This window comes from Vombatus ursinus, unplaced genomic scaffold, assembly GCF_900497805.2.
Source record: "Vombatus ursinus unplaced genomic scaffold, bare-nosed wombat genome assembly UNPS02005286.1, whole genome shotgun sequence".
NCBI lineage: Eukaryota > Metazoa > Chordata > Mammalia > Diprotodontia > Vombatidae > Vombatus > Vombatus ursinus.
In genome coordinates, this window is record NW_020945064.1 from 9,253,536 (window position 1) to 9,280,980 (window position 27,445).

General features: G+C 37.3%; 1 protein-coding gene across 2 annotated transcripts in view; it reads left to right on the top strand.

The window, feature by feature from the left end:
• Window positions 1-27,445, top strand: part of ZCCHC14 (zinc finger CCHC-type containing 14) — a 111,459-nt gene that overhangs the window by 50,379 nt on the left and 33,635 nt on the right. For both annotated transcript variants that reach the window (XM_027847598.1, XM_027847597.1), the window contains exon 3: window positions 19,579-19,652. In XM_027847598.1, the coding sequence (XP_027703399.1) occupies window positions 19,579-19,652 (74 nt within the window). The remainder of the gene's footprint in view (window positions 1-19,578; window positions 19,653-27,445) is intronic.

Here is a 27,445-nt window from a genome sequence, read left to right on the forward strand (position 1 = left end):
AGCGGATAAAGAATTGGTCTTGGAATCAGAAAAATTTGGGTCCATGTCATACCTCTGACACATTCTGACTGTTTGATCCAGGGGAGAAATTTAACCTCTCAGTGCTCAAGGCCATTGACTAAGACTATGAGCTGCAGAGAAGGGGGCTTGGCATAGAGGTTTTTTGTTGTTGTTTTTTTTTTTTATTCAGCAGTTCTTATATCAATTAATTTGAAGGTCCAGGCACTATCCCACTTGGCTCAAAACCATACTCAGTAAATAGATAAATAGGTCTCCAAACTGGTTGTTGTCAATTCACATACTTCTTATTTTTCTGCAGTTTTTAGTTTGAGAGGGAAATTACCCAGTACTGATATGCCCTCCCAACTCTCATCAAAGCTCAGGAATTTTTGCTGTTAAATAGTTAAGGGGCAGCTGGGTGGCGTAGTGGATAAAGCTCCGGCCTTGGAGTCAGGAGGACCTGAGTTCAAATCCGGCCTCAGACACATAGCACTTACTAGCTGTGTGCCCTTGGGCAAGTCACTTAACCCCCATAGCCTCATCAAAAAGCAATAAAATAAAATAAAAAAATAAAGTTAAAAACTATATTTGATCAAGAACCTCCTCCGTTAACATACCAAACGCGTTGTTGTCCAGTCTTTGTATGACAGCCTCTAATGAGACCCATCCCATTGCTCCTGGGGCAGCCCAGCAGCCCTTTACACTTGTGAGTAACGTTAATGGTCAGGAATTTTTTCTGTCCATGGAGCTAAAATTGCCACATATTGCTTCTAGTTAAACTTTCTGGGAGTAAACTGAACCGTCCTAGTCCTGTTTCCACATAATAATCTCTCCAGCACTTGAAGATAGTTACTGTGTACCACCTGACTCCTAAGTCTTCTACAGTCTTCTGAGTTGTTCTGGTCATGTGGACACTATCCAGCTTATTAACAGTTTTTCTAAAATGTATTGGCCAGAACTGATTTGTTCAGGCATTTTTCAGTCGTGTCCAACTCTTTGTGATGTCATTTGGAGTTTTCTTGGCAGGGATACTGGAGTAGTTTGCCATTTCCTTCTCCAGCCTGAGGTAAGCAGAGTGAAGTGACTTGCCCAGTGTCACATAGCTGGTAAGTATCTGAGGCCAGATTTGAACTTACAAAGATGAGTCTTCTTGATTCCATGCCCAGTGCTCTGTCCACTGCATCACCTAGCTGCCCCCAAACTCTTTGAGACCCTTTTGGTGTTTTCTTGGCAAAGATACTAGAATGGTTTGCCATTTCCTTCTCCAGCTCATTTGACAGATGAAGAAGCTGAGGCAAACAGGGTTAAATAAGACTTTTCCAGAGTCACACAACTAGTAAGTGTGAGAGGCTGGATTTGAACTCACTGGAGTCTTCTCGACTCCAGGCCCTGCACTCTATCCACTGTGTCACCTAGCACATCTGATAATAATATTCCAAATATGGTCTGATCCATCAATCAGCAAGCCTGTGTTAAATGGCAGACATTAGGGAGACAACAACAACCGCATAAAACAATCCCTCCTCTCAAGGACCTTGCATTCTTTTCTAGGAGGTGATATATATAGAATAAAGACAAGGTAGGATTCTCTGAGGCAGAGGTGTAGAAGGGAGTACATTACAAACAAAGGGAAAGGCTAGGGAAAAGACACAAAAGATGGGGGAGATGAGAGTGAGAAATGTGGGACTAACAAAGAGAAGGCCAGTTTGCCTGGATTTTCATGTCCAGGAAGGAAAGAATATACGATGAAGCTGGAAAGATAGGATGGGCCAAGTTGCAAAGGTCTTTAAAAGTCAAACAAAAGAGTTTTATGTTGTATACTAGAGGCAACAAGAAGCCACTGAAATTTATTGAGCAGGGCAGTGATATCGCCAGACCTGCATTTAAGGAAAATCACTTTCGAATCTGTTTGAAAAATAGATTAGAACCTCTAATATTCTGAATGAATCCTTTCCCAATCCCCTAGTGTCTCTATTTTCTTATTGCATTTATCACTCTCTAATATTTCATTATATGTATCCGAGTCTCTTTCCCTTAGATCAGGGTCTGTTTTATATCTGTTTATTCCCAGCATTTATACATTGTTGAAATGAATTCAAGGCTGGTTGTATTGTCTTCCTGTTGTATTTTATTTCCATTCTATAGTATTACAATCATTCTTTCAAAGCTATAAGGATTACATAGCATTGGTATTTTACAGTCTGCTGTCTGATCTCAGTGCTTGAGTGTTTTATCACCTGACAGTCTTCAAGCCAAGGCATGTTGGCCCCAAAGCTGCTTATTTGTAATCACACTGACAGTAACATACATGCTTCCCACAATGTTGAAAACTGGACACAAAGAAACATTAAAACGGTTTAGTCGAATTGCATGGCTTGATGTATTATTTTAAAAAATAGATAAAATTGTAGTAGTTGCCACAGCAAAAAAAAAAAAAAAAGAGAGAGATTTTAAATTTGGGACCTAGAATGGAAGCTATATATTATGTTTACTTTTGTTGTTTGGAAAGTATTATGTAACTTTTTCCATCCTTTTTTCTAATGTTAGCTAGATGGTTAATCAGAATTTGGCAGACTGCTTATACATCTAATGGATATGGAACATTACTCATTCATGAGTATAGTGGAAATCAGAAAACAGAATTTGCTTGAGTGTGACATTTATGAGATACCTGCAGGTGAACTTTGCCTTTTCTTGTCTTTATTTTGTATTTTGTATCCCTAGCACTTTAACACACAGTACCTGGCATATAGTAAGTGCTTTTTGAGTGCTTTTTCATCCTATTCATTTTATTGTTTTTTGTAGAGGCTCCTAGGTGATGCAGTGGACAGAGTGCTGGAGTAATGAAGACCCTGGATGAAATCTAAATCTAAGAAACTTAGCTTATAAACCTGGGCAAGTCACTTAACCTTTGCCTGCCTCAGTTTCTTAACTCTAAAATGGGGGCTTTACCTCAGGGATGTTGTAAGAATCAAATGAGATAATATTTGTAAAGGGCTCAGCACAGTGCCTGGCAAAAAAGTAGGCACTTAATAAGTGTTTATTCCCTTCCCTTTGTTAAGTGTACCTGATTTGGGGGTTTAGAAATAGAAATTTCAGGCTGTTTCCAGAGAAACTTATTTTAAAAGAATACAGGCAAATCAACAGATGAGGAAACTTGGTCTCAGAGGTGAGGTTAGGTTGTAATTTGCATTTTGCTTGTAGTTACATAGATATTAAAGGAGCTGGAACTAAAATGTATATATTTGGAACCATATTGGGTATATTGTGGTTGATAGGATTAATTTATGGACTACAAAGTAGGTTTGGAAATGCACAAACTTACAGCAAAGAAAAATTGGAAACATAACACCTTATTAGCAATCAGTATTTAGATATTTATTTTTCTAGGATTGTCAGAGTCACATATTCAAAGCAATTATGGAGAAAAAATATTTTCTTTAAATTTCATTTTAGTTAAAGTTTATGGGAGGTAATGGTGCTCCAGCGATTAAAGTTGTAGCTCAGTTTCTTGCTAGCCAACATAATTGAGTTAGTACAGATTTCAGCCAGTCAGTCAACAAGCATTTATTAAGCACTTACCATGCACCAGGTACTTCTCATATTCTAATAGGAGAAATAGATAGGTACATACAAGGTAAACACAGAGTAGATGATGGTAATCTGAAAGAGGGAGGCGATATCAAGTAGGAGGACCAGGAAATGTCTCCTGCATAGATCTTGGAGGAGGCCAAGAAAACCAAGAGGTCTGATAGTAAGGGGACAGAGAGTGTTGTTTGAGAAATTGCAAGCAGGCTCCTGTAGCAGGATTGTAGAGTACATGGAAGTTAGTGTAAGGTTTAAGAAGAATGGAAAGGTAGAGAGGATTATGTTGTCAGGAACTTTAAATGTCAGAGGACGTTATTCTTGATCCTAGAGATGATAGTGAGCTCATTGATTAGGAGGATGACATAATCAGACCTGTGCATTAGAAAAATCAGTGTGATGCACAACTGAGTGGTCAATGGATTAGAGTTAGAAGAGGTTTTTGAGGCAGGGAGATCAGTTAGAAAGCTGTTGCAGTAGTCCATGTAAGAGAGGTGATAAGGGCTTAAGCTACGCTAAGGCTATGACTATATAAGTAGAAAGAAGAGGTTGTGTACAAGAGATGTTAGGGAGGTTGTGTTCAGTAATGTCTGGCTATTTGTAACCCCATGGACCATAACATACCAAGCTTTTCTGTCCTCTACTGTCTCCCAAAGTCTGTCCAAGCTCATGTTAGTTGCTTCCATATCCATCTCATCCTCTGTCATCCCCTTCTCCTTTAGCCTTTAGTCTTTCCCAGCATCAAGGTCTTCTCATTATGTAGCCAGAGTATTTAAGCTTCAGCTTCAATATTTGACCTTCCAGTGAATAGTCTGAATTACTATCTTTAAGTACTGACTGATTTGATCTCCTTGTTGTATAAGGGACTCACAGAAGTCTTCTCCAGCACCATAATTCAAAAGCGTCGATTATGCAGTGTTCAGCTTTCTTTATAATCCATATCTCCCAGCCATACATTGCTACTGGAAAAACCGTTAACTTTGACTATACAGACCTTTGTCAGTGAGGTGATGTCTCTGTTTTTTACCGTTTTGTCCAGATTTGACATAGCTTTCCTTCCAAGGAGGATTTAAATCTTTTAATTTCATGGCTGCAGTCACCATCTACAGTGATCCTTCAACCCAAGAATATAAAATCTGACACTGCTTCCATTTCTTCTCCCTCTGTTTGCCAGGAAGTGATGGGACCAGATGCCATTATCTTAGGTTGTTTTTAATGTTAAGCTTCAAGCCAACTTTTACACTCTCCTCTTTCACCTTCATCACGAGGGTACTTAATTCTTCTTCACTTTCTACCATCAGAATGATTTTGTCTTCATATCTGAGATTGCTAATGTTTCTTGATTCATCCAGCCTGGCATTTTGCATGGTGTACTCTGCATGTAAGTTAAATAAATAAGGTAACAATATGTAGCCTTGTCATACTCCTTTTCCAATCTTAAATCCGTCAGTTGTTCCATGTTTGGTTCTAACTGTTTGCTTTTTAACCCACATAGAGGTTCCTTAGGAGACACAAGATGATTTAGTACTCCTCTCTCTTTGAGGACTTGCCACATTTTGTTGTGATCCACTACAGTTAAAGGCATTAATGTAGTTAAGGAAGCAGAAGTAGGTGTTTTTCTGGAACTCCCTGGCTTTCTCCATAATCCAGCAAATGTTTGCAATTTGGTCTCTAGTTCCTTTACCTCTTCAGAAACCAGCTTGCACTTCTAGTTATCCGTGGTTCACATACTGCTGAAGCCTAGCTTGTAGAATGTTTTGTTTGTTTGGTTGTTTTTGAGGGGTTTTTTTGGTGAGGCTATTGAGGTTAAGTGACTTGCCCAGGGTCATACAGCTAGTGAGTGTCAAGTGTCTGAGGTCGGATCTGAACTCAGGTCCTCCTGACTCCAAGGCCATAGCTCTATCCACTGCGCCACCTAGCTGCCCCATAGCTTGTAGAATCCTAAGCATCACCTTGTTGGTGTGTGAAATGAGCGCAGCTGTTCAGTAATTTGAATATTCTTTGGCATTGCCCTTCTTTAGGATTGGAATGCAAACTGACCTTTTCCAATCCAGTGACTACTGTTGAGTTTTCCAAGTTTTCTGGATTGTTGAGGGCAGCACTTAATCTCTCTTACTTCTGTTAAGTCCCTCCTATTTTTTGTCTTTTATCATGCCCATTTTTATATGAAAGTTTCCCTTGATAGCTCTGATTTTCTTGAAGATATCTTTTGTCTTTCCCATTCTGTTTTCTTCTATTTCTTTGCATTGCTTATTTAAGAAAGTGGTTGGGTTTTTTTTGTTTGTTTTTTTTTGTTTTTGTTTTTTTGGTCCTTGCTGTTCTCTGGAATTCTGTATTCAGTTGAGTATATCTTTTCCTTTCTGCTTTCCCTTTCCCTTTCTTTCCTTCTTCAGCTATTTGTAAAGCCTCATTAGACAGCTATTTTGCTTTCTTGCTTTTTTTTCTTTGGGATGTTTTTTGTTGCTACCTCCTGTACAATCGAGGCCATCTCCAGTTTTCATGATTTATATCTTGCCACTGGACCCAGATGGCTCTGGAGGAGAAAGTGAGGCTGGTGACTTTGCACAGCCCTAAAATTCAGTTCACTTGCAAGGCATGGCATCACCTTCCTGATGCTGTGGTCTTCCTTGAGAACAAAGGACAAACAACAACCACCACAACCACCTGTACAATATTATAAACCTCTGTCCATAGTGCTTCAGACACTCTATCAGATCTAATCCCATAATCTATTAATCACCTCCACTTTATATTTATAAAGGATGTTATTTGGGTCATACCTATGTGGCCTGATGGTTTTCCATATTTTCTTCAATTTAAGTCTAAATTTTGCATTATAAAGTTCATTATCTGAGCCACAGTCAGCTCCAGGTCTTGTTTTAATTGACTGTATAGAGCTTCTCCACCTTTGACTGCAAAGTATATAATCAATCTGATTTTAATATTGACCCTTTGGTGATGTCCATGTGTACTTTGGGGTTGTTGGAAAAGAGTGTTTGTTATGACCAGTGAGTTTTAGTCTCTGCCCTGCCTCATTTTGTACTTTAAGGCCAAATTTGCTTGTTATTCCAATTGTATTTTGATTTCCTACTTTAGCATTCCCATCCCTTATGATGAATGTGACTATTTTTTGGTGTTATTTGTAGATGATGTCATAAGTCTTCATAGAACTGACCAACTTTGGCCTTCAGAGCATAAACTTGTATTACTGTGATGTTCAATGGTTTGCCTTGAATTTGAACAGACATCATTCTGTCATTTTTGAGATTATACCCCAGTCCTGCTTTTCTCCCCCTTTTATTGACTGTGAGGGCTACTCCATTTCTTCTAAGGAATTCTCGCCCACAGTAGTGTATGTAATGATTCCCCAAATTAAATTCACCCATTCCCATCCATTTAAGTTCATTAACACGCAAGATGCTGATATTTAAACTTTACATCTCCTGTTTGACCCCTTCCAGTTTACCTTGGTTCATGGATCTTACGTTCCAGGTTTCTATGCAATGTTGATCATTATAGTATCAGACGATCTCCTTATCGCCAGATAGATCCACAGCTGAATTTGCTTTCAGCTTTGGCCCAGCCACTTAATTTTTCCTGGATCTACTTGTAGTTGTCCTCTGCTCTTCTCCAGTAACATGTTAGACACTTTTTTGACCTGAGGGGCTCATCTTCCAATGTCTTATCTATTACCATTTTAATACTGTCCATGGGGTTTTTCTTGGCACAATACTGGAGTGGTTTGCCATTTCCTTCATGGGTGGATCATCTTTGTCATAACTCTCCACTGTGACCTGGCCGTTGTGGGATAGCTCCTGGTTTGTTTGTTTTTTTGAGCTAAACAAGCCCCTCTGCCACAAGGCAGTAATCCAGGAGTGCGTTATGAAGGTAGAAGACAAGATTTGGCAATAGATTGGATATGTAGGGTCAAGAATGACACCTGGGTGAACCTGGGTGAAAGGGAGAGGATGATAGTGCCCTGAAATATACCATAGTGCAGTAGGGAAGTTTAGAAGGGAGAAAGACTTAGAGGAAAAAGATGATGAGCTCTGTTTTGGGCATGCTTAATTTGAGATGCCTTTCAAGAACATCCAGGTCCAGATGTCCAAGAGGAAGGTGGGAATGCGTGACTGTATCTTGGCGGAGATTAAGACTGAATGTCTGGGAATCATTAGCATGAACCAGGAAAGCACACAGCGTCATGAAAACCCAGAGAGAGAATATATAAAAGGAAAAGATTATTGACAATGTCAAATGTTGCAGAGAGATATGAGAGACTCAAACTAAGGGAAAAAAGCCATTTGATTTGGCAATTAAGGATCACTGGTTACCTTGGAGAGAGAAGTTTCAGTTGATGATGAGGTCAAAAGTTCCTGAGTAGAGAGGAAGTGAAAGCACAGATTGTAGGTTTTCTCAAGGAATTTAGCTAGCAAAGGGAAGAGAGAGAGAATAGAATAAGAAACATTTTTTCCCTTTTAAAAAAAGTAATACTAGGTGATTTCATTTACAGTCATTTCTTAATTACAGTATTGGACAGGAGCAGTGCAGCTGATAATTCAAAATGTCAGCCTAAAAATTATTTATGTTGGTTTTGGAATGAGTTTTGTATTTTCATTTGACTCAATATGGATTCTAATCTTGTAATATACTTAAAAAATAAGAAAGTCTAATTTTGTAGGCTACAATGTAATATTTGGAATGCTGCACAGTTTACTCATCTTAAACCCATTGCTAAACACCTTGAAGTCTATTTCAAATGGTATTTCAGAGAAGAATCTTGAGTCTTCTTAAAAACCTTTATAACTTTCTACTTAAAAGTTTACTTTTTATGGCTTTCCTTTGTACTCCTAGTAATTTTGCAAAAGGATTTGTGCTTATGTTTTATTTTTCAAATTTAAAGTACTCATCCAGGTCAACCTTTAAGGAAGAATGATAGTCTCTCTCTCTCTCTCTCAGAAAAAGAAAAAAAATCTCATCAAGAACAACTTAAAACAAAACACTGCTATGATTAGATCAGAATCAATTTAACTGTACAGTTTATTATTTACTATGAAACCTGGTATTTATTGAGCAATGCTTAAAAAAAAATCAACATTCTTCCTAAAAAGTAAAAAAAAAAGCAGTATTTTATTTTCTTCAAATTGTACACAGGTTAAATATATCCTTTGTTTTTAAAAGCTTGTAATAGAGAACCATGGTGGGTAACCTTTCAGCCACAGGAAGTCAATTATGACTAACAGGGCCTGGTTGGTCCTAAAGGAGGGCATTTGTTATATACTTTTTTTCACTTAGAAATATCCATTTGATGTTTATCCCCTTTGGCCTAGAGACACCACTGCAAGACATATATAAGGAAAGAAAGAGGCTTTGTATACAGCAAAGTATTTATTAGAAGCACTTTTTGTGGGAACAAAGAACTGGAAACAATGTAGTTGTCTATTGATTGAGGAATGGCTAAATAAATTGTGGCATATGAATGTAATGGAATATTATTTTGCTGTAAGAAACGATGAGCGTACAATATAGAAAATCACGTGAAATCTTACATGATCTGATACAGAATGTAGCAAGCAGAGCAATGAAACCATATAAGCAATGACTGCAATGTAAATGGAAAGAACGACCACCACAAAATAATTGAAAATGGATGTAAAAATACAAAAAAACGGTCTTGGTCTCAAAGAAGAGATATCAAAAGACACTTCATGTCATTGTACTAATTCCCACTCCTTTGCAGACATGGGGATCCAAAGGTGTGAAATATTGCATATAATGTAATTTTAAAGAAACATATTGATCAGTTTTACTGACATTTAAAGAATTCCTCTTTTCTTTCTTTTTGCTCCCCCCAACCCCCCCATAATAAAGAACAGAATTCTTTGTTATGAGGTGGCTGTCTGAGAAGAGATAATTCCATTCATCTTTTTGAAGCAGAATTTCATAGGTGAGAATGCCTGGCACCCCAGAGATAGTTGGGCTCTTAGGACAGAAGTAATGTTTTCACGGGTCCTACTTGGTGTCATGAAAGAAATTTCCAGGACCATCCAAGGAGAATAGATCATGGCTATTGCTATTGTCTACCTACTGGAACTAATTTTAGGTTGTGGTATTTTAGTAGAGAGCCACACTGACCCCCCCGTGAGTTGCTAACTCTTGTTACATCTTTAACAACCCAAACAATAGTAAAGAAGCTTGCCCAACCCCATCCCCTGAAATACATTTTTGAGTGAAAAGTATTAAGAGAAATCACTTCAAAATCAAAGATAAAGTGATTGGGTTACAGATAAGTTGAATCGAATGTTTTGTGCATAATTGTGACCATAATAGTTGGGTCTTTTCCACCGCCACCTTACCCCATTTATTTTGGTCTAGGGGAAGGAACACAAGGCTTAAGAGTCAAAAGACCTTGGCTTAAGCCTGAACTTCAGTTTATTGATTTGTAAAACGAGGATAATAATGTTTCCCTTATTTCACATAAACACAAAAGTAGTATATAAATGTGAAGTGTAAAAAAAATAAATAAGTGTGAAGTATAGTAGGGCTTATTATTCACTTCTGTTCCAGTGAGGTGGAACTAAAAATACTAATAGTACCCCAGATTTGCATACCATTTAATACTTTGAAAAGATACTTCTCTGAATGTTTTCTTATTATACCTTATAACTTTGCAAGATAGATTAGAACAGGTTTTAATTTTCCCAAAGTCATACCTTGTTGATATCAGCACTTAGAATTAGAAATGTTCTCTGCTCTAGTTTCTTTTTACTAAGAATCTTCTACCCCCTTCACTTCCAGCCTCCTTTCCTTCTACTCTCAGAAAATACTACCATGCTTACTTTATTGTGTGTTGATTCAATCATTAAAAAAAAAGAGGACTCAGCATTGATTAATTTCAGATAACAGATTTTGTTGAAGCCAACACTGACTTTTAGACCCTCTGAAATATGTAGCATGTCTTAGGGAGAAATATTTGGAAATTTCTGTTATGCTTTTTTTTACAGGAAAATAACTAGAAAAGGGAAAAGAAGAAAGGGCTTTTGCTTGATGCTACTAATTTTCCCTCCTCCCAGAAATTCAGGCCTGCTAGCTGCAAATGTATTATTTTCTCACTGCCAGATTCTGCTAACTGATTCACCTATCTGTAATTCCACTCTCTTTTCTTGATCTTTCTTCTTGATGCTGTCCCCTCTGACATCATTGTTGTTTGATGATATGTTAACATCCAATCTCAAACTCACTGTTCCTAACAAAAAGAGTGTGAAGGGGAAGTTTGGAGTTGATCTGTGTAACCTTGGACCTCTGGTCACCATACTGAGAAGTAGATAGAATGTAGGTATTCTCTTCATCTGAGAGAATTACTATTAACCTGGAAGTTTCATTTCTGTTAAGGTGGACTTCAGAATGGTGTCCATGCATTTTCTTGCAACTGTATCATAGAGTTGAAAAATTCTGTCACTGACAGAGAAAGGCAACTTGGCCTACATAGTAACATACGGCCCTTTCAAGGCTTGATGATAATGCCTTGAAAGAACTATACAGTGCCTAATACAAAGCCCTTCCTAATAATTTAGTACAAATCTGTTTCAGCAATGAAAAGACAAAAGAGGCAGCTGATTGTAGATTAAACTATGCCATTTTATTGAGCTCTAATGCAAAGCACACTGCAAGTTGGTCTGAAGATTTTGAAAAGGTCTCACAAACATTTAAGTTCTGCAGCATGAAAGCCTTTTTTCTTTGAAAACCGCTGAATAATATCCATCTGTTTTTCACATTTTCCTGTCAAGATATGAGTCACTTCCCACTTTGAGTCCAGATGGAGAGGTTGTGTGTGTTGTTTTCATAAACCCTGATATTATAGAGCCCTGGAACACGTAGGTAGACATGTGGTATTTTTGTGGCCAGTAAAAATGCTGACTACATCATTCTCTTCTTTGACTTTCATGTTGTACTGTTTAAGAAAGCTAAAGGATATAGATGAGAGTGATTGTATTGTGGTTAGGGAATTTTTGAAAGCTGATTTTGAAAAACATAATGCTTATTGTTTACTGACAGAAGTAATCTGAAGAAGTAAAACAGAACATTGAGTAATTTCACTTAAATGGAAATGTAGAAGTGTTCATCCTGTAAAACAGAACTTTCTACGTTTTGATTTCAAGGTCCCCAGAAGTACATACTAACTCTGATGTAACTTCAGTGAGTTGAGGGGAGGGGGTGTAGACTTGTACCTTCAGTTCAGTGAAGTATTAAAATAAAATTACTATGCACACCAAGCTAAAAGGATAATTAGTGGATCATAAAGTTAACTACTAAATGGAGCCATCCTTTCCTTTCTCCCCACAAAACTTTCCTCTCATCTGTTAAACCTCAAGCATTTCTTCTCCTACAATTCATCTGAGTGTTGATTTAAGAATAGATGATATATCATTACTTTATCTTTAAATATATTTAAACAACATTCATATATTCTATAGTTCATTTGAAAGGAACATAAAGCCATATGTTGTTCATTACACCTTGTGAAATTTATTTATCCTCCAAGTGAACTTAATTCTAGTCCCCACTAATGGTTTTAGTCATCACATTAACTAGCTGTGTGACCTTTGTCAGGTTACTTCATCTGTCTAGGTCTGTGGCTTCAGCTTTAAAATGAAGATTGGTCTCCATGACCTCTAAGGGCCCTTTCAACTTTAATATTCTGTGAATCTATATATAATTTAATTGCATGCCTAGTGTTTATTCTTCACTGGTTTGAAATTATCATGTTTAATTGCTATTTAAAACACTATTTAAACTTCTGAAATAAGCTTTATGTATTTGGAATGTTTTTATTTAACAATGAAAGTATGCTTTTAATCATCTATATTTAATGTTATTTATACATTGATTAAACTGTGGGTTGAAATACAAACGCTTCAAAGGTGAATAATATGTTTTTTATCATTAATTCTCCAGAATCTTTTTTGGTCATTATACTGATAAAGAGATCAACACAGTAGTTTTCCATTACATTTCTATAATATATCTATCCATTCCTCAATTTATGGGCACTACCTTAAGTTCCCATTCTTTGCCACCTCAAAAAGAGCTACAAATATTTTTCATATAGCCTTTGAATTTGTTTTTCTTAGAATTCTACCCTCCCTCTAATTCTTCCTCCTCCTCGCTCCCCTTTCCCTATTTCCTTTGCTGAATGAAGTGTATTTCTGTACTCAGCTTTGTATGTGTATCTTCCTTCTTTTGACCAGTTCAGATAAGAGTGAAATTCAAGTGTCTGCTGTTTCTCTCACATTCCCTCCTCCTTGATTCTGATTTTTTAACATAATTTTTCCTAACCTTCCTTTCCCTTCTCTCCCCTGCCCCTAGCCATGTATTTCTCTTCCTCTCTTCATTCTTTTCTTAAGATCATCAAAATACAACAAAACCATTCTCTGGCCTTGTCTGATTGGACTCCTTCTATATAGTCCAGTGATGTTAGGGATCGGAGAAAACACATGTCATTTCCCCATATTTGTAAGCAGTTTATCCTTGATATATTCTTTATCATTGTTCACCCATATTTGCCTTCCTGTGTTTCTCTTTGCACCAATGTTTCAACTTTAGAGTTGTTTCACAACTCTGTTCTTTTTATCAGGAATGCATGGAAGTCCTCTATTTCATTAAAGATCCATTTTCACCTTACTGTAGCATTATATTCAGTTTTGCTGTGTAAGTTATTCTTGATTGTAACGTAATACACTTTGCCTTCTAGATCATTCCCAAGTGTTCCACTTCTCAGTCCTTGAATTCTTTCTTTTTCTGGCTGTTTGCAGTATTTTTTCTTTGATCTGGAAACTCTGGATTTTGACTATGAAGTACCTGGAAGTTTCCATTTGGGGGTTTCTTTCTAGTGAATTCTTTTTATTTCCACTTCTCCCTGTTTCTAAAAGAATCGGTCAATTTTCTTTTAAGATTTCTTGATATATGATGTCTATTCTTTTTATTTCCTTTTGTTTTTGGCCAGGGCATTTAGATAATTTAAATTGTTTCTCCTCAGCCTGTGTTCCAGGTTTTTTACTATAAGTACCTTACGTTTTCTTCTATTTTTTTTCAGTCTTTTGACTTGGTTTTAATATTTTTGTGGCCTCATGAAGTCACTGGCTTCAACTTGGTCCATTATAATTTTCAGGGACTTTGTCATTCGGGCAAGGTTTTGTACCTCTTAGTGCCAAGCTGTAGTTCTTTGTTCCATAGCCCATGCCATTTCTTTTCCAATTTTTTCCTCAAGCACTGTCATTCCATTTGTAAAAGCCTTTTTTTAACTCTTGCTTCATCTCTTCCAATAACTGTAGTTGAATTTGTTCCCAAGCAGTGCTTTTCTCTGAGGCATTGCTTGTAGAAGTTTTGCAGTCATTGCTTTCCTCTGTATGTGTCCTCAGTGTCCTGCCACCGTAATAACTCGTTATGGTGGGATTGTTTTTCTGTTTGTCCATTGATGTAGTCTGCTTCCGGCTATAGACTTGGGTGTTAGGGCTGGCTCAGCCTCGCTTCTAGAGGGAAGGTCTGGGCTGATCCTGCTGTTATTTTATTGGGGATTTGAGGGTTGTGTTATTCCAGGATTTCGGACACAGGCTGAGGTCTTGCACGCTTTCAGTGCTACCCGAGTGATCTGATCCAGGGCAAAGTCTGACTGCTGCTTCCTTCGTCTGAGATCTGCAAGTTCCCGACCTGGGTTTGGATCTGAAGAAGAGTAGATACTGCTGGACTCAACCCCATCAGCCAGCTGGAAAGTTCTGTCGCTTCAAGTGGCAGAATGTAGACTATGTTTTGGTCTGTGCTGGCTCCCTTGGGCTGATCTCACGCTAGAAAAGGAGATCCTGCTCAAAGGTTGGGGTATGAGCCACACCTCTGCTGTTGCTGCTGCCTTCTAAACATCCTTTCTTAGTAAACTGCCCAGGACCTTCCTACCTGAGAATGCCCAGTTCTATGAACAGCTCCCCTTTCTCTCTATCCTGGATCTATAACCCCAAACTAGGTTGTGGATGACAGAGCTGCCAGCTGGTACCTGTTGCTGTTCCCTGGTGTATGTCTGGCATATCTCCTTGCCCTGGTACACAGCCTGTCCCTGGCCATCCCAGTGTCTGCAGACTTCCCTGTCTGTCTCCTTATGCTGAGCTGGGCTGGAAAAACAACTCAAGGTGACTTTTTTGGATTTGGTCTGATGAATTTTTGTTCTGTTTGGAGGAGTTTGTGGAGAGGAGTTCACTGTGCTTCCTATCATTCCACCATCTCAAACATTCATTGACAGCACCCTTAGTATATAGAGAGATTATTCTCATAGAGATGAGAAAGTAAGCATTTGGGTCAGATGGGGTTAAATGTTCTCCCCAAGCATTTGGTGTTCTCCCTTCTTTCAGATACCTTGAAAATTCATCTCTTGATACCTACAGCATGAACCTCCTTGGTCTAGTTCAGTGCTGTTCTCTTCTTTGTCTTCTTTACATCTATTTCTGCTTTCTCATGCAGCTTATTGGGAGCTGGGATGTTAGAGTTCAAATATGGTAACTCTACTATCATTAATGGAGAAAAGAATTTGAAGGAGAATTTTTATCTCTGTGTTCCTCCTTCCAGTTTCATCTTCAGATGTCCTAGAGATTACTTGGATGAGTTGGATCTTTTTGTAAAGTCTTCTGTAAACTAGCTTTTCTTTCTACTGCTTTTTGAAATGCCTTTTTTTTTTCTTTTTGGTGAGACAGTCAGGGTTAAGTGACTTGCCCAGGGTCACACAGCTAGTAAGTGTCAAGTGTCTGAGGCTGGATTTGAGCTCAGGTCCTCCTGACTCCAAGGCCAGAGCTCTATTCACTGCACCACCTAGCTGCCCATCTTTCTACTGCTTTTTGCAGTTTTATAAGGCATCATTGCACATCCTTTCCCAGGTGGCTCAAAACTGGCTTTTTAACCTTGGGCAAGTCATTTAATTTGTTTGACTCAGTTTCTTCAACTATAAAATAGGGATAACAATAGCACTTGTCACAGGGTTGTTACCAAGAATCAAATGAGATAATATTTGTGAAGTGTTTAGCACAGTGCCCTGCATGTGTAGGCTCTTGTTCTGTCCCCCATTCTAAAATTTCACAATACAAATTTGTCTTCTAAACTTCTGTTGACCTTGTCTTTCATAAATTTCTGCTTGGCAAGGAGATCAAATCGCTGAGGCATTGTCTAGCTTCTTTTGGTCCTTCATTGTTGCTATTGATTTACAGCGGTTAAAATGCTTTAGAGTATTGTGATAGTCTCATGTTAATGACTGTTCTTTTATCTGTTTATTAGTATTAATATAGCTCATTTTGATCAGGTGGATAAAGGAAGACTAGGATTATGAGACTTCAGACTGTCATAAAAGAGTTAACAAAATTATTCAGTTCAGGTTAAAAAAATTAAAAGTACATCAATAGAATGGTATAACAAAGCAAGAAGCAAATACTGTCAAAACTGTATCTGTGTTTGATAAACCCATGAATATGAATTACTAGGAGGAATCCTTTTTTGACAAGAACTTTTGGGAAAACTGGAAAGCAGTTTGTTAGATACTAAGTTTAGAAAACCACATTAATACCATACACCACAGTAAGCTCAAAATGGATTTTCATTTTGAATCTAAAGGGTCATACCATTTTTTTAATTGGGAGAGAATAAGAGGGAAGTACCTTTCATAGCTATAGCTAGGTGAAGAATTCTTAACCAAAGAAGGAGGAAAGGAGATTATAAAAAAACCACACAATTTCAACTATGTAAATTAAAAAAAAAACTTTAACAGAATTAATGAAGATAGAATAAGAGAAATTGCAAAGTATATGTGCGTGTGGGGAGGAATCTTTCCATCATATAGCACTGATAAGTGTAATAAACAAATTTTCTGGGAAATTTTTTAGGGAATTTTCTGTCTTTTTATCCATCTCATGTGCATATATATTCACCAGGAACCATTTCCCAGTAGGTAAGTTTTCAAAGGGTAAATTGCAGACTCTAAATGACCATTTGAAAACATGTTCTAAATTATCAAGAGTGAGAGCAATGCAAGTTAAAATGACTGAGGTTTCATTTCTTGGCTTGCACATTGGCAAGATCACCAACAAATGGGAACAGTCAGGTGTTTGAGAGGCCATGCATAGGAACATTAATATTGTGGTAGAACTCCGAATTGCTCCAAACTATTCAGAATGTAATTTTGTAATTGTATGAAGCAAGTGCCTAAGCCATTCATTCATGTGAGCCAGTGGTCCCACTACTATTCCTATACCCCAGACAGAGATCCAATATCTACCAAAATATCCATGGCAGGATTCTTTGTAAAGAACTGGAAACAAAGCAGGTGTCTATCAGCTGGGATGGAATCTGACTGAAAGACCTGTGGTATCTGAATGTAATAGACTATCATTGTGCAGTAAAAAATGAGAAAGACTGAAATAAATAGAACCAAAAGAACAATATGTGATATGTAAATAAAAAAGATCATCAGAAATTAGTAGTGCTTTGCTAAGTAACTGAAAAACAGTGAAGGTCCTAGAAAAAAAGTGAAGCATGTGTAATGCCAGAAAGGTAGGGACTACTGGAACAGAATGTTATATGTATTGTCACATGTGGTCACTGTATTGAATGTTTCTGCTTTTTTGGGGGGGGGCGGGTTACATTACATGGAGCATGGTTCAGTCCAGAGGGATGAGCATGATAATTTGGGTTTCTTTCTTTTCCCCCAGGAATGACTGCTGTATAAATACAAAAGGTATCAGAATTTATTTTGAGGAGGAGGTGGGGCAGGAATCAAGCAGTTACCAAAATTATTTGCAGTGTCTTAGTTTTATTCTAATTTGGTATTGACTTTGTTTTTCACTTAACAAGTCAGTAGTCTGGAGGCAGCCAGGTGGTGCAGTTGATAGATTGCTGGACTTGGAGCCATGGACAACTGACTTCAAAGATGGCGTCTGATACTTACTAGCTTTGTGAAGTTGTTCATTTATACATTCATCATTATTTGCTTCTAGTTTATTGTCAGAAGACTTAAAACAAAAAAATTCTCTACATTTGGCCATATCTATTTAGGTTTTAAATGACCTTTTCTTTTACTGGCTGATGAGTTAAAGCATTGGTTTGGTTAGGAGATATCTAGATTTAACACCAGTCTGTGATGTTAATGATAAAATTTATGTTTTAGCTAGGTTTCCACAATGTCATATGTGTAAAAAAAATTACCTAAGTTTCCACACATTTATAGTAAAACTTCTAGTATGTGCCAAGCACTGTGCATATTCTGAATTTCAGCAACACTGACCTTCTTGCTGTTCTTCACACAAGATACTTTTTTCTTCTGAAATATTGCCTTTTCATTTCATGCCCAGAATGAGAAGTTCTCCTGCTTCCTGTTTACATTATATGTATCTTCTGTTTACATGATATCTCCCCTACTAGAATAAGAGTTCCATGAGAGGAGGGACCATGTTTTTACCATTAAACAGTGCCTGGCATATAGCACATAGTCAGCACTTAACAAATGTTTGTTGACTGGATGACTGCTTAGTTCCTGGGGATACCAAGACAAAAATGGCATAGTCTTTGCTCCTCAGGGGTTTCCCTAATGGAGAAAACATGCAGATGTAAGTATGTATTCAATAAATTCAAATTACTACAGGATAGTTTAGGGAGGGGAGAGCATTAGCAGGGAAGGCTTCATTTAGAAGGGAGCTCTTGAGCTGAGTCTTAAAGGAAATAAAAGATTCTGTGAGGTTGATGTAAGAAGAGGGGTATACATGGGGGGGTAGGGGGAGGGATAGCCAGTGCAAAAGTTCAAAGCTAAGAAGGTCAGTTTAGCTGCACCATACAGTGCGTGCTAGGGAGAACTATTTTGTAAATTACATTGTGTACAGAACTAGAGAAGTAGCAGGTAAGGCCCTCGAGGAACAAATGTCTTCTGTACGTAGTTCTGCAATGTTTATGTTATTCATGTGCTTAGGAGAGGTGGTAGGAGTAGGTTGTTTCTGTTTGTATGTGCTTGTTGAAAAATTATCTTTTAAAAATTATAGCTTTTTGGGGCAGCTAGGTGGCACAGTGGATAGAGCACGGCCCTGAAGTCAGGAGGATCTGAGTTCAGATGTGGCCTTAGACCAAACACTTGACACTTACTAGCTGTGTAACCCTGGGCAAGTCACTTAACCCCAACTGCCTCCCCCCCCAAAAAAAAGAAAGAAAAAAAAATTACAGCTTTTTGCTTCCTTGTGTTATAAAATACCATATTTAACAAATCCCTGCTTGGCTTTTCACAAGTAGAATCTTGTCCTTGTTACTGCTGCTTCCAATAAAGGTATCATCACTGCCACATTTTTGGTCTATTGAAAACTAGCCTGGATATACATAAGTTATACATTACTGAATCGATGATTTTAAAATTCATACTTAAATTTTTTATTGATTCAAAGTTGTTGCTTTCTTTTTTTTTAGTCTCTTCACAATTCATTCTATCATTGCTTCTCCTGTATATTTTCTGATACTTGGTATTTTACCTACCTACTTCTGTCCACTTATGGTCCTTAATTCTAAAACGTTTTTCAAAAGTTGTAGGATAGGTGTCCCTAAGTAACTTATTGGGTAGGTGTCACAATGGATAGAGCATTGAACCTAGAGTCAGAAAGACTCGTCTTCATTAGTTCAAATCTGGAATCAGATGTTTACTAGTTTTGTGACCCTGGGCAAGTCACTTAACCCTGTTTGCCTCAATTTCTTCATCTATAAAATGAGCTGGAGAAGGAAATGGTAAACCACTCCAGTATCTTTGCTAAAAAAACAAACAAAACAAAAAACCTAAATGGGGTCACAAAGAGTTGGACACAACTGAAAATGAGTGAACAACAAAAAGTAATTTATTGATCACTTTGCATCTTCTTTTGAAAATTGCTGAAGGCAAGGTAGTTAATAAAATTATTATTGTGCATCAGTTTAATTTCAGGATTTTTTTTTCTTTTGCAGTGAGTGTTGAAAAGATAGAACTGAAGGGATTATCGCATAAGAAAAATGAACGTAATGTTGAATGTTCCTTTGAGGTAAGGTTTTAAATTCTCCTTTGTTCAAAAAGATATGGAAAGTATTTTTTTTTTTGGACTTCACAAAGATTATCAGTGAAACAATTTTATTTTATTGTGTATCTCATGGGGCCTCCCACATTCTGGGCCCCCAGTTAGTTACCCCAGATTCCAGTTGTTTTATGGAACAGAATCCTCTCCAAACCATAGCTCATTATCTCCTACTGATATACTTTACTTTTTAATCAGTCAATAGGATGACACACTTTGATCAAAACAAAATTATTTTAATTAAATGGCAATGTAAGTAAAATCACCACAGAATATCTTCTCCCTAATTATAGCTCCTCCCCAATAAGCCTTGAGCTTACTCTCTCACAATCACAATATACGTATTTGGAAGAGTGGACCTTGATCATGAGGGATATCCACACATGAGAAATATATGAAGAGATGCGTATGAAGGACCAGCCTACACATTTGAGCCTGCAGAGCTGCCAATGTCTTTTCCTAATGTCATCTTACTTCTCTTTGTCTGACCTGCTCCCCACTGAGCATTGCTGTCTGCTCATTCTCCACTGGGTATTGCTCTCTATTCTAGCATGTTGCCAGCTCTGGACATTTTCAGGGTCACCTAATCCCTTGTGCAATTTTCACCATAGATGCTGTAGCTACAGCTCTTTCATCAGCTCTTTTAACCACTTTGGAATCCATGTTGGGGTAATCAAATGAGATAATATTTGTGAAGAGCCTAGCCTAGTGCCTGCCTTGTAGGAAACATTATATAGAGTCTCATTCCCCTTCTTCCCTCTTACAGCCTTACCCACTGCATCCACACACGTATACTATGCTTGGTAAACCTTTCTCCTAAAAGATGAGAGGCTATAGTTCTCTCTTTGGTAGAGATGAAAATAATTTTAAAGTCACTTAGACACTGGTTTTTAAGAACTCAGAGGGAAAGATGCCAAAAGAACAGTAAATGTCATAGATGATAATATCTTTCTGTCGCCATCTTCTCCTTGCCTGTGTCTCTAGCAAAAAAAAAAAAAAAGTGACCAGTAGCTAATTGTTATTTCATTAAAATCTTCGGGAATGATGTACACTCATGTTGAAATAATGGTTCATGAAAATATGAGAACAGATTTAGGCAAGTTTGCATAAATGCAGAACTTTTCTATAGTAGACAAAATGGTCAGAGTTACATAATTCACTAAAAAGTAGATTAGAGGAAAGGTTTGAGTTTTCAGCAGTTTGTCTAGTCTTACCTTCTTTGATCTTTTAAGCCAGGTGTGAATGACTAACCTTGCTATCGCTGATAGGCCAATGCTATGGGAAGCTCCTGTTTCCATTTCTAAACCCTCCTGAGCAAGAGACTACTATGTTAAAGAAAGGTGATAGTTAATTCAGCATAGCAGAGTATAGTAATAGATGTTCATAATCCCAAGGTCATCGAGAAGAGGTTAAATTATATTTCCATATACTTTTTTAAGATGGAAAGGTCAGCACATTGGCAAAGATGATAAAAGACAGTAATGTGAGGGTTGTAGGGACTGGAGAAAGACAGATACGCTAATACGTTCTTGGTGAAGCTATACATCTAGCCATTCTGGAAAGCAGCTTGAATTATGCTGTGAAAAACTATGGAAATATTCATACCCTTTAACCCATAGATTCCACTACTAGGCATCTACCCTAAGGAGGTCAAAGCCAGAACGATTCCATAATACACCAAAATATTCATAAAGCAACACTTTTTGTGATAACAAAAAAACCTGAAAGTAGATTCCTATCATTTGGGGGCTGGCTAAATAAATTGTGGCATGTTAATGTAATGGAATATTCCTGTATTATAAGAAATGGTACATATGAAGATTTCAGAGAAAAATAGGATAGCTTACTTGAACTGATGGAAAGTGAGCTAGACAGCCTAGATAAGGGATATCTACAACTATGTAAATGGAAGGAAGCGGAAAAAGAAGGAAACTGAATGCTGTATAATTATATTGACTTAACTTGGCCACAAAGAATAGTTGCAGAGGTCTATGGGTGTGGAATATTGCATATGTTTATAGAAATGGTTGATATGTCAGTTTTCTTTGTTACTTTGAATGGGCTTACTAAATAGAGGTTGGGGAGTGATAGAGTAGGAAGAAAAGATGATGTAAAAACAAAAAGTATTGATAAAAATAAGACTTGAAATAAAAAGTTTTATGTTCATGTGGGAGTTTCATTTATTTGGAAAACTTCTATCAAATATTATCTTCGCCAACCGTGTCAGATAAATGAACTGTTGCTATATTTGTTAAAGTTGGTGATCATTTAGTGTATAAATCTCCAAATAATTTTTGGTTTTAGGAACCAACTTAACTAACTCAAGGTAATTGAATTTATGAATTGTATTTGTTGACAAATCATTTTAAATAATTGGAGCAGAATACAGCCATTGACATCATCATATTTAGAGAGGCACAGTGTATTCGATAGAGAGTTGGCCTTTAGGAAGATTTATCATCTTACTCTCTAACTCCCCACACCAGCTCTTCCAAATCTTCTCATCTTTCCTCAAAGCTCCCATAACTTCCCCTCCCTCAACTGAGAATGTTGCCTCATATTTTACAGGAAAATAATTGAGGCCATTTACCATCAGCTCCTCTTCTCTTGTCTTCCTCACCTTCTATCACTCAAATGCCTTCTGCTGTTCTCTCCTCTTTCTCCCTTTTCTCACCTGATGAAGTGGCCTTCTTACCAGGGCTAACCATCTAACTTGTTCAAGTGATCCTATTCCATCTTGTCTCCACTGTCATCCCCACTCTCTTGCTTATTTTTAATCTCTATCTACTAGCTCATTCCCTACAGCCTACAAACTTGTTCATGTCTCTCTATTCTGAAAAAACCTTACTTGATCCTTCCATCCTTGCTAACTATTGCCTGATGTGTCTTCTGCACTTTGTAGCTAAACTCCTCAAAAAATCCATCTACAACAGGTGCCCCCATTTTCTCCCCTCTCACTCTCTTAACTCCTTAAAATTTGGCCCTTATCATTCCACTGAAACTGCTTTCTCCTAAGTTACAAATGATCTCTTAGGTGCTAAATCAAATGAACTTTTGTCAATCCTTATTCTCCTTGTCCTCTTGTACAGCCTTTGACACTATTGATCACTAACTACTCCTTGATATTTTCTCCTTTCTAGGTTTTCAGGGCACCCCTCTCTTGGTTTTTGTCCTATCTCTAACTGTTCCTTCTCTGTCTCCTTTGCTGAATCCTCCTGAATCCTCCTCCACATCACACCCTCTAACTGAGGTGTCCCTCAGTATTCTGTCCTGGGCACCTTTTCTCTTCTCCCTCTATGCCTTTTCACTTGGTTATCTCATCAGCTGCCATGGATTTAATTACCTTTCTCTATGCTGATGATTTCCAAATTTACCTATCCTGCCCCAGTCTCTCTGCTGACCTATCTCACATCACGAACTGTCTTTCAGACATTTTGAATTGGATATCCAGTAGACAGCTTAGACTCAGTATGTCTAGAACAGAACTCATTAGTTTGCCCCTTAAACCCTCTCCACACACAAATCCTCGACTTTCCCTACTACCATGAAGGAGAACTTCTAGTCCCTCAGGCTCACAACCTGATTCCTCACTATCACTAAACATCTCCCCATATTTAAGCTCTTCCCAAGGCCTGTCAGTCTCACCTTTGAAACAAGTCTCAAATATGTCCCCCTTCCCTAAAACACAGGTCCTCTCAAGCCAGAGATGATAAGTGGACCTGGCAAAACTGGTGAGAAAGAAATTACAGGGGACTCCTGTACTAGCACTAGTCACAGGACCAGATGCTGTTTGGCAGCTCCATTGCCTATACCCAAATCGGGTCTCAGTACAAGAGTGGAGAGGAACACTAATGTCCAGTCAGGTCACCCCACACCTCCACTCAGTAAACTCCAGTAGCTCCCATCAAATACTAAATGCTCTGTTTCACATTCAAAGCCTTTCATAACCTACCCCACTTGTACCTTTCCAATCTTTTTATGCCTTATTCCCTGCTATGTACTCTTTGATCTAATGGCACTGGCTTCCTGGCTATTCCACCAATAAGACAATACATTTCTTGGTTCTGGGCATTTTCCCTAGGTGTCCTCCCTGCCTGAAATTCTCTTCCTCCTCATCTCTGCCTACTTAACTTCCCTACTTTCTTTGAGTCCAAACTAAAATTCCATAGTCTGTAGGAAGTCTTTCCCAACCCCTCTTAATTCTAGTGCCTCTCCTTTTTGTATTATTTCCATTTAGCCTGTGTATAGCTTGCTTTGTATATATTTGTATGTTGTCTCCCTCATTAGATGGTAAGCTTTATGGGGGCAGGGATTGTCTTTTGCCTCTTTTTTTATGTCTTCATTACTTAGCAAATTGCCTGGAACATAGTAGGTGCTTAATAAATGTTTATTGATTAATTGACAACCCCTCAGTGCCCCAGGTAACCAAGTCTGTAAGTTTCATAACAATTACTTCTGTGCTTTAGTAGGGAAAGTTTGTTCACTAGAGAGGAGTTCCCAATACTCATAAAATAACAAGATCAGTAGCTCCCTCCCTTCCCCCCGCAAAAAAAGTATTTAAAAGCATAAGAAATCTTCCCATCTAACAGTATGAAAGTTGTATTCTTAAATGCATTTTTGGTTTTTACAACTTGTGGTTTTTAATGTCTCTAAGCTGGGTTTTGTCATCTTTTGTTTAAAAGGGCTAAGTAATTTGAGTTGGTACTGCTATTTCTTTGGTCTTTGCTAGGAACAGAAAATTGGGTCTTTAAATCCCTTCTCTCTCCCCAAGGAAAAAAACCAAATTTTCATTTGTCTTTTGTCTTTATATCATCTCCATTACCAGTGTGTCTTTATAATTCCACATCCCAAACAGCTGTCCTGTATAAAGACTTTTTTAAAAGAGAAAACCCATAGAAAAAACTAACCAACACATTGAATAATCCCTATCCTATGCAAAGAAAATGAGAAGGGACATTCTCCATATCGCTTTTTGAAGGTCAAGCCTGAACATCATAATTATGCAAAATTTAGTAAGATTGTTATGTTGTTCTTTCTGTATACATTGTTATAGAAACTGTATATATTATTTTCTAAGTTCTGGTTTCATCAGTTCATGGAAGTCTTCTCATGCTTCTCTAAATTCATAATGTTATTGTTCACTTGTTTTTCAGTCATGTCTTTCAGTCTTGTCCAACTCTCCATAACCTCATTTGGGATTTTCTTGGAAAAGATACTGGAGTGGTTTGCCATTTCCTTCTCCAGCTCATTTGACAAATGAGGAAACTGAGGCAGACAGGGTTAAGTGACTTGCCCAGGGGTACACAGTTAGGAACTATCTGAGGTTGGATTTGAACTCAGGAAGATGAGTTTTTCCGATTCCAGGCCCAACACCCTATCCACTGTGCCACCTAGCTGCCCGTATTCATTATATGATTCATAATTTTTCATGGTACAACAGCATTCCATAAAATTCATATACCCCAATGTGTTCAGTCTTTTCTATTGATGGACATCTATCTACTCTGTTTCCAATTCTTTGATACTCTAATCATTGTCTTTCCTAGGGTATGTACCTACCAGTGGGATCTCTGGATCACAGAGTATGGCCATTTTAATAACTTTCTTCTCCTAATTCCAAATTGCTTTCCAGTATAGTTGGTACAATTCACAGCTCCACCAGTTGGAGTACATTAGTGTACCCATCTTCCCACAATCCCTGTGTATATTCCCAACTTTTTGTCATCTTTGCCAGTTTGCTATGTGTGCAGTGAAATATGAGTTGGTTTGATTTGCATTCTCTTATTATTAGTGGTTTGGAGCATTTTTTGACAATGGTTGTAAATAATTTGTGATTTTTTTTTTTTGGAGAATTTTTTGTTCATGTCCTTTGGATCCCGATACTACTCTTAATCAGTCTTAGAATACTGATTGATCTAGTTACCTATCTCACTAGCATTTGGCTAGCTCATTGGCTCCTTGAACATTTAAGGAAATTTAAAACCAGTCTTTTCTGCTTAAAGTTTTTTTTTTAAACAGTAACTACCAATTTATAAAGAACTCTGGTCCCTTGTCATGTAATAGCTGTGAAGTCTATCAGTGTAGTTACCCATTTTTATAGTCACAGAAGTTCTGTGACTTATTTAAGATTAGATACAGTTAGAACTCTCAGGTTTTTTTTGTTTTTTTGTTTTTATTTGTTAAAAAAAAAAAAGCTTTTTCACTTAATGTAATCAAAATTAATCCATTTTACATCCCACAGTTATAGTCAGTTTTGTGACCTATGTATGTCTACTTAGGGTATTGCTAGAGAAGAAGGATATGTTGATTGATACTTCACATTATAAATGTCTACATAATAGAGATACAAGGCTAACAATGTAGCTTGGGAAAGAGAATAGCAATTTTCCCTTTTTAATATTTTTTGTTACATTTTAGTTCCAAATTGATTTCTTATATATATATACACATATATATGAGGAACCATTACAATACATACTTTCATATATCAGTTCCTTCTGTGGAGGAGGACAGCATTTTCCTTTGAAGTTAATTTTAATATTCGTATTACTCAGAATAGCTCATTCACAGTTACTCTTCCAACAGTATTGCTGTTTCTGTATATAATGTTCTCTTGGTTCTACTTGTTTCACAATGCATTGTTTCATACAAGTCTTTCCATGTTTTTCTAAAATCAACCTGCTAGTCATTTCTTAAAGCACAGTAGTGTTCCATCACAATCATATACCACAGCTCAATCAGCCATTCCCATATTGATGGGCATCCCCTCAATTTCCAGTTCTTTGTCATCACAAAGAGATCTGCTATAATTATTTCAGTACATATGGGTTCTTTTTCCATTTTCCTTAATTACCTTGGGAAACAGACCTAATAGTGGTATTGCTGAGTCAGAGAGTAAATATATGCACAGTTTTGTAACTCTTTGGGCATAATTCCAAATTGCTGTCCTAAATGGTTGATCAGTTCACAATTCTACCAACTATTAGTGTCTCAATTTTTTCACATCCCTTCCTACATTTGTCATTTTCCCTTTCTATCATTTTAGCCAGTCTGATAGTGTGAAATGGTATACCTCAGAGCTGCTTTAATTTGCATTTCCCTAATCAGTGAAGATTTAGAGCATTTTTTCATATGACTATATGTAGCTTTGATTTCTTCTTCCAGAAACTTCCCGTTCATAGCCTTTGATCATTTATCAATTAGAGAATGATTCACATTCTTATAAATTTAACTCAATTTTCTATATATTTGAGATGAGACCTTTATCTGAGAAATTTTTCATAAAATTTTTCTCCAGTTTTCTGATTTCCTTGTAATCTTGAATATACTGGTTTTATTTGTTAAAAAAAACTTTTTAACTTAATGTAATCAAAATTAATCCATTTTACATCCCACAGTGCTCTCTGTCTTATTTATTCATAAATTCTTTTCCTATCCATAAATCTAATAGGTAATTTGTTAAATGCTCTAAAAACTCTCTCTTTAGGAATGTTTCCTATTCTGTCCTATACCACCTATTACTATTAGAAGAGTATGGTCTGGACTTTGGGAAATAGAGAAAACAAAATAATAATTGTTGATATGTAGTGTTTTGAAGTCTGCGAAGCACTTTTCTTGCATTATCTCATTTTAACATTATAACAGTTATGTCATGTGGGTACCACGAATGTTATTATCATCCCCTTTTTACATGTGACTAAACTGAGGCCTAGGAAGCCTGAATGACTTTGACTATGGTCACATCATTAATTAGTGTATCAGAA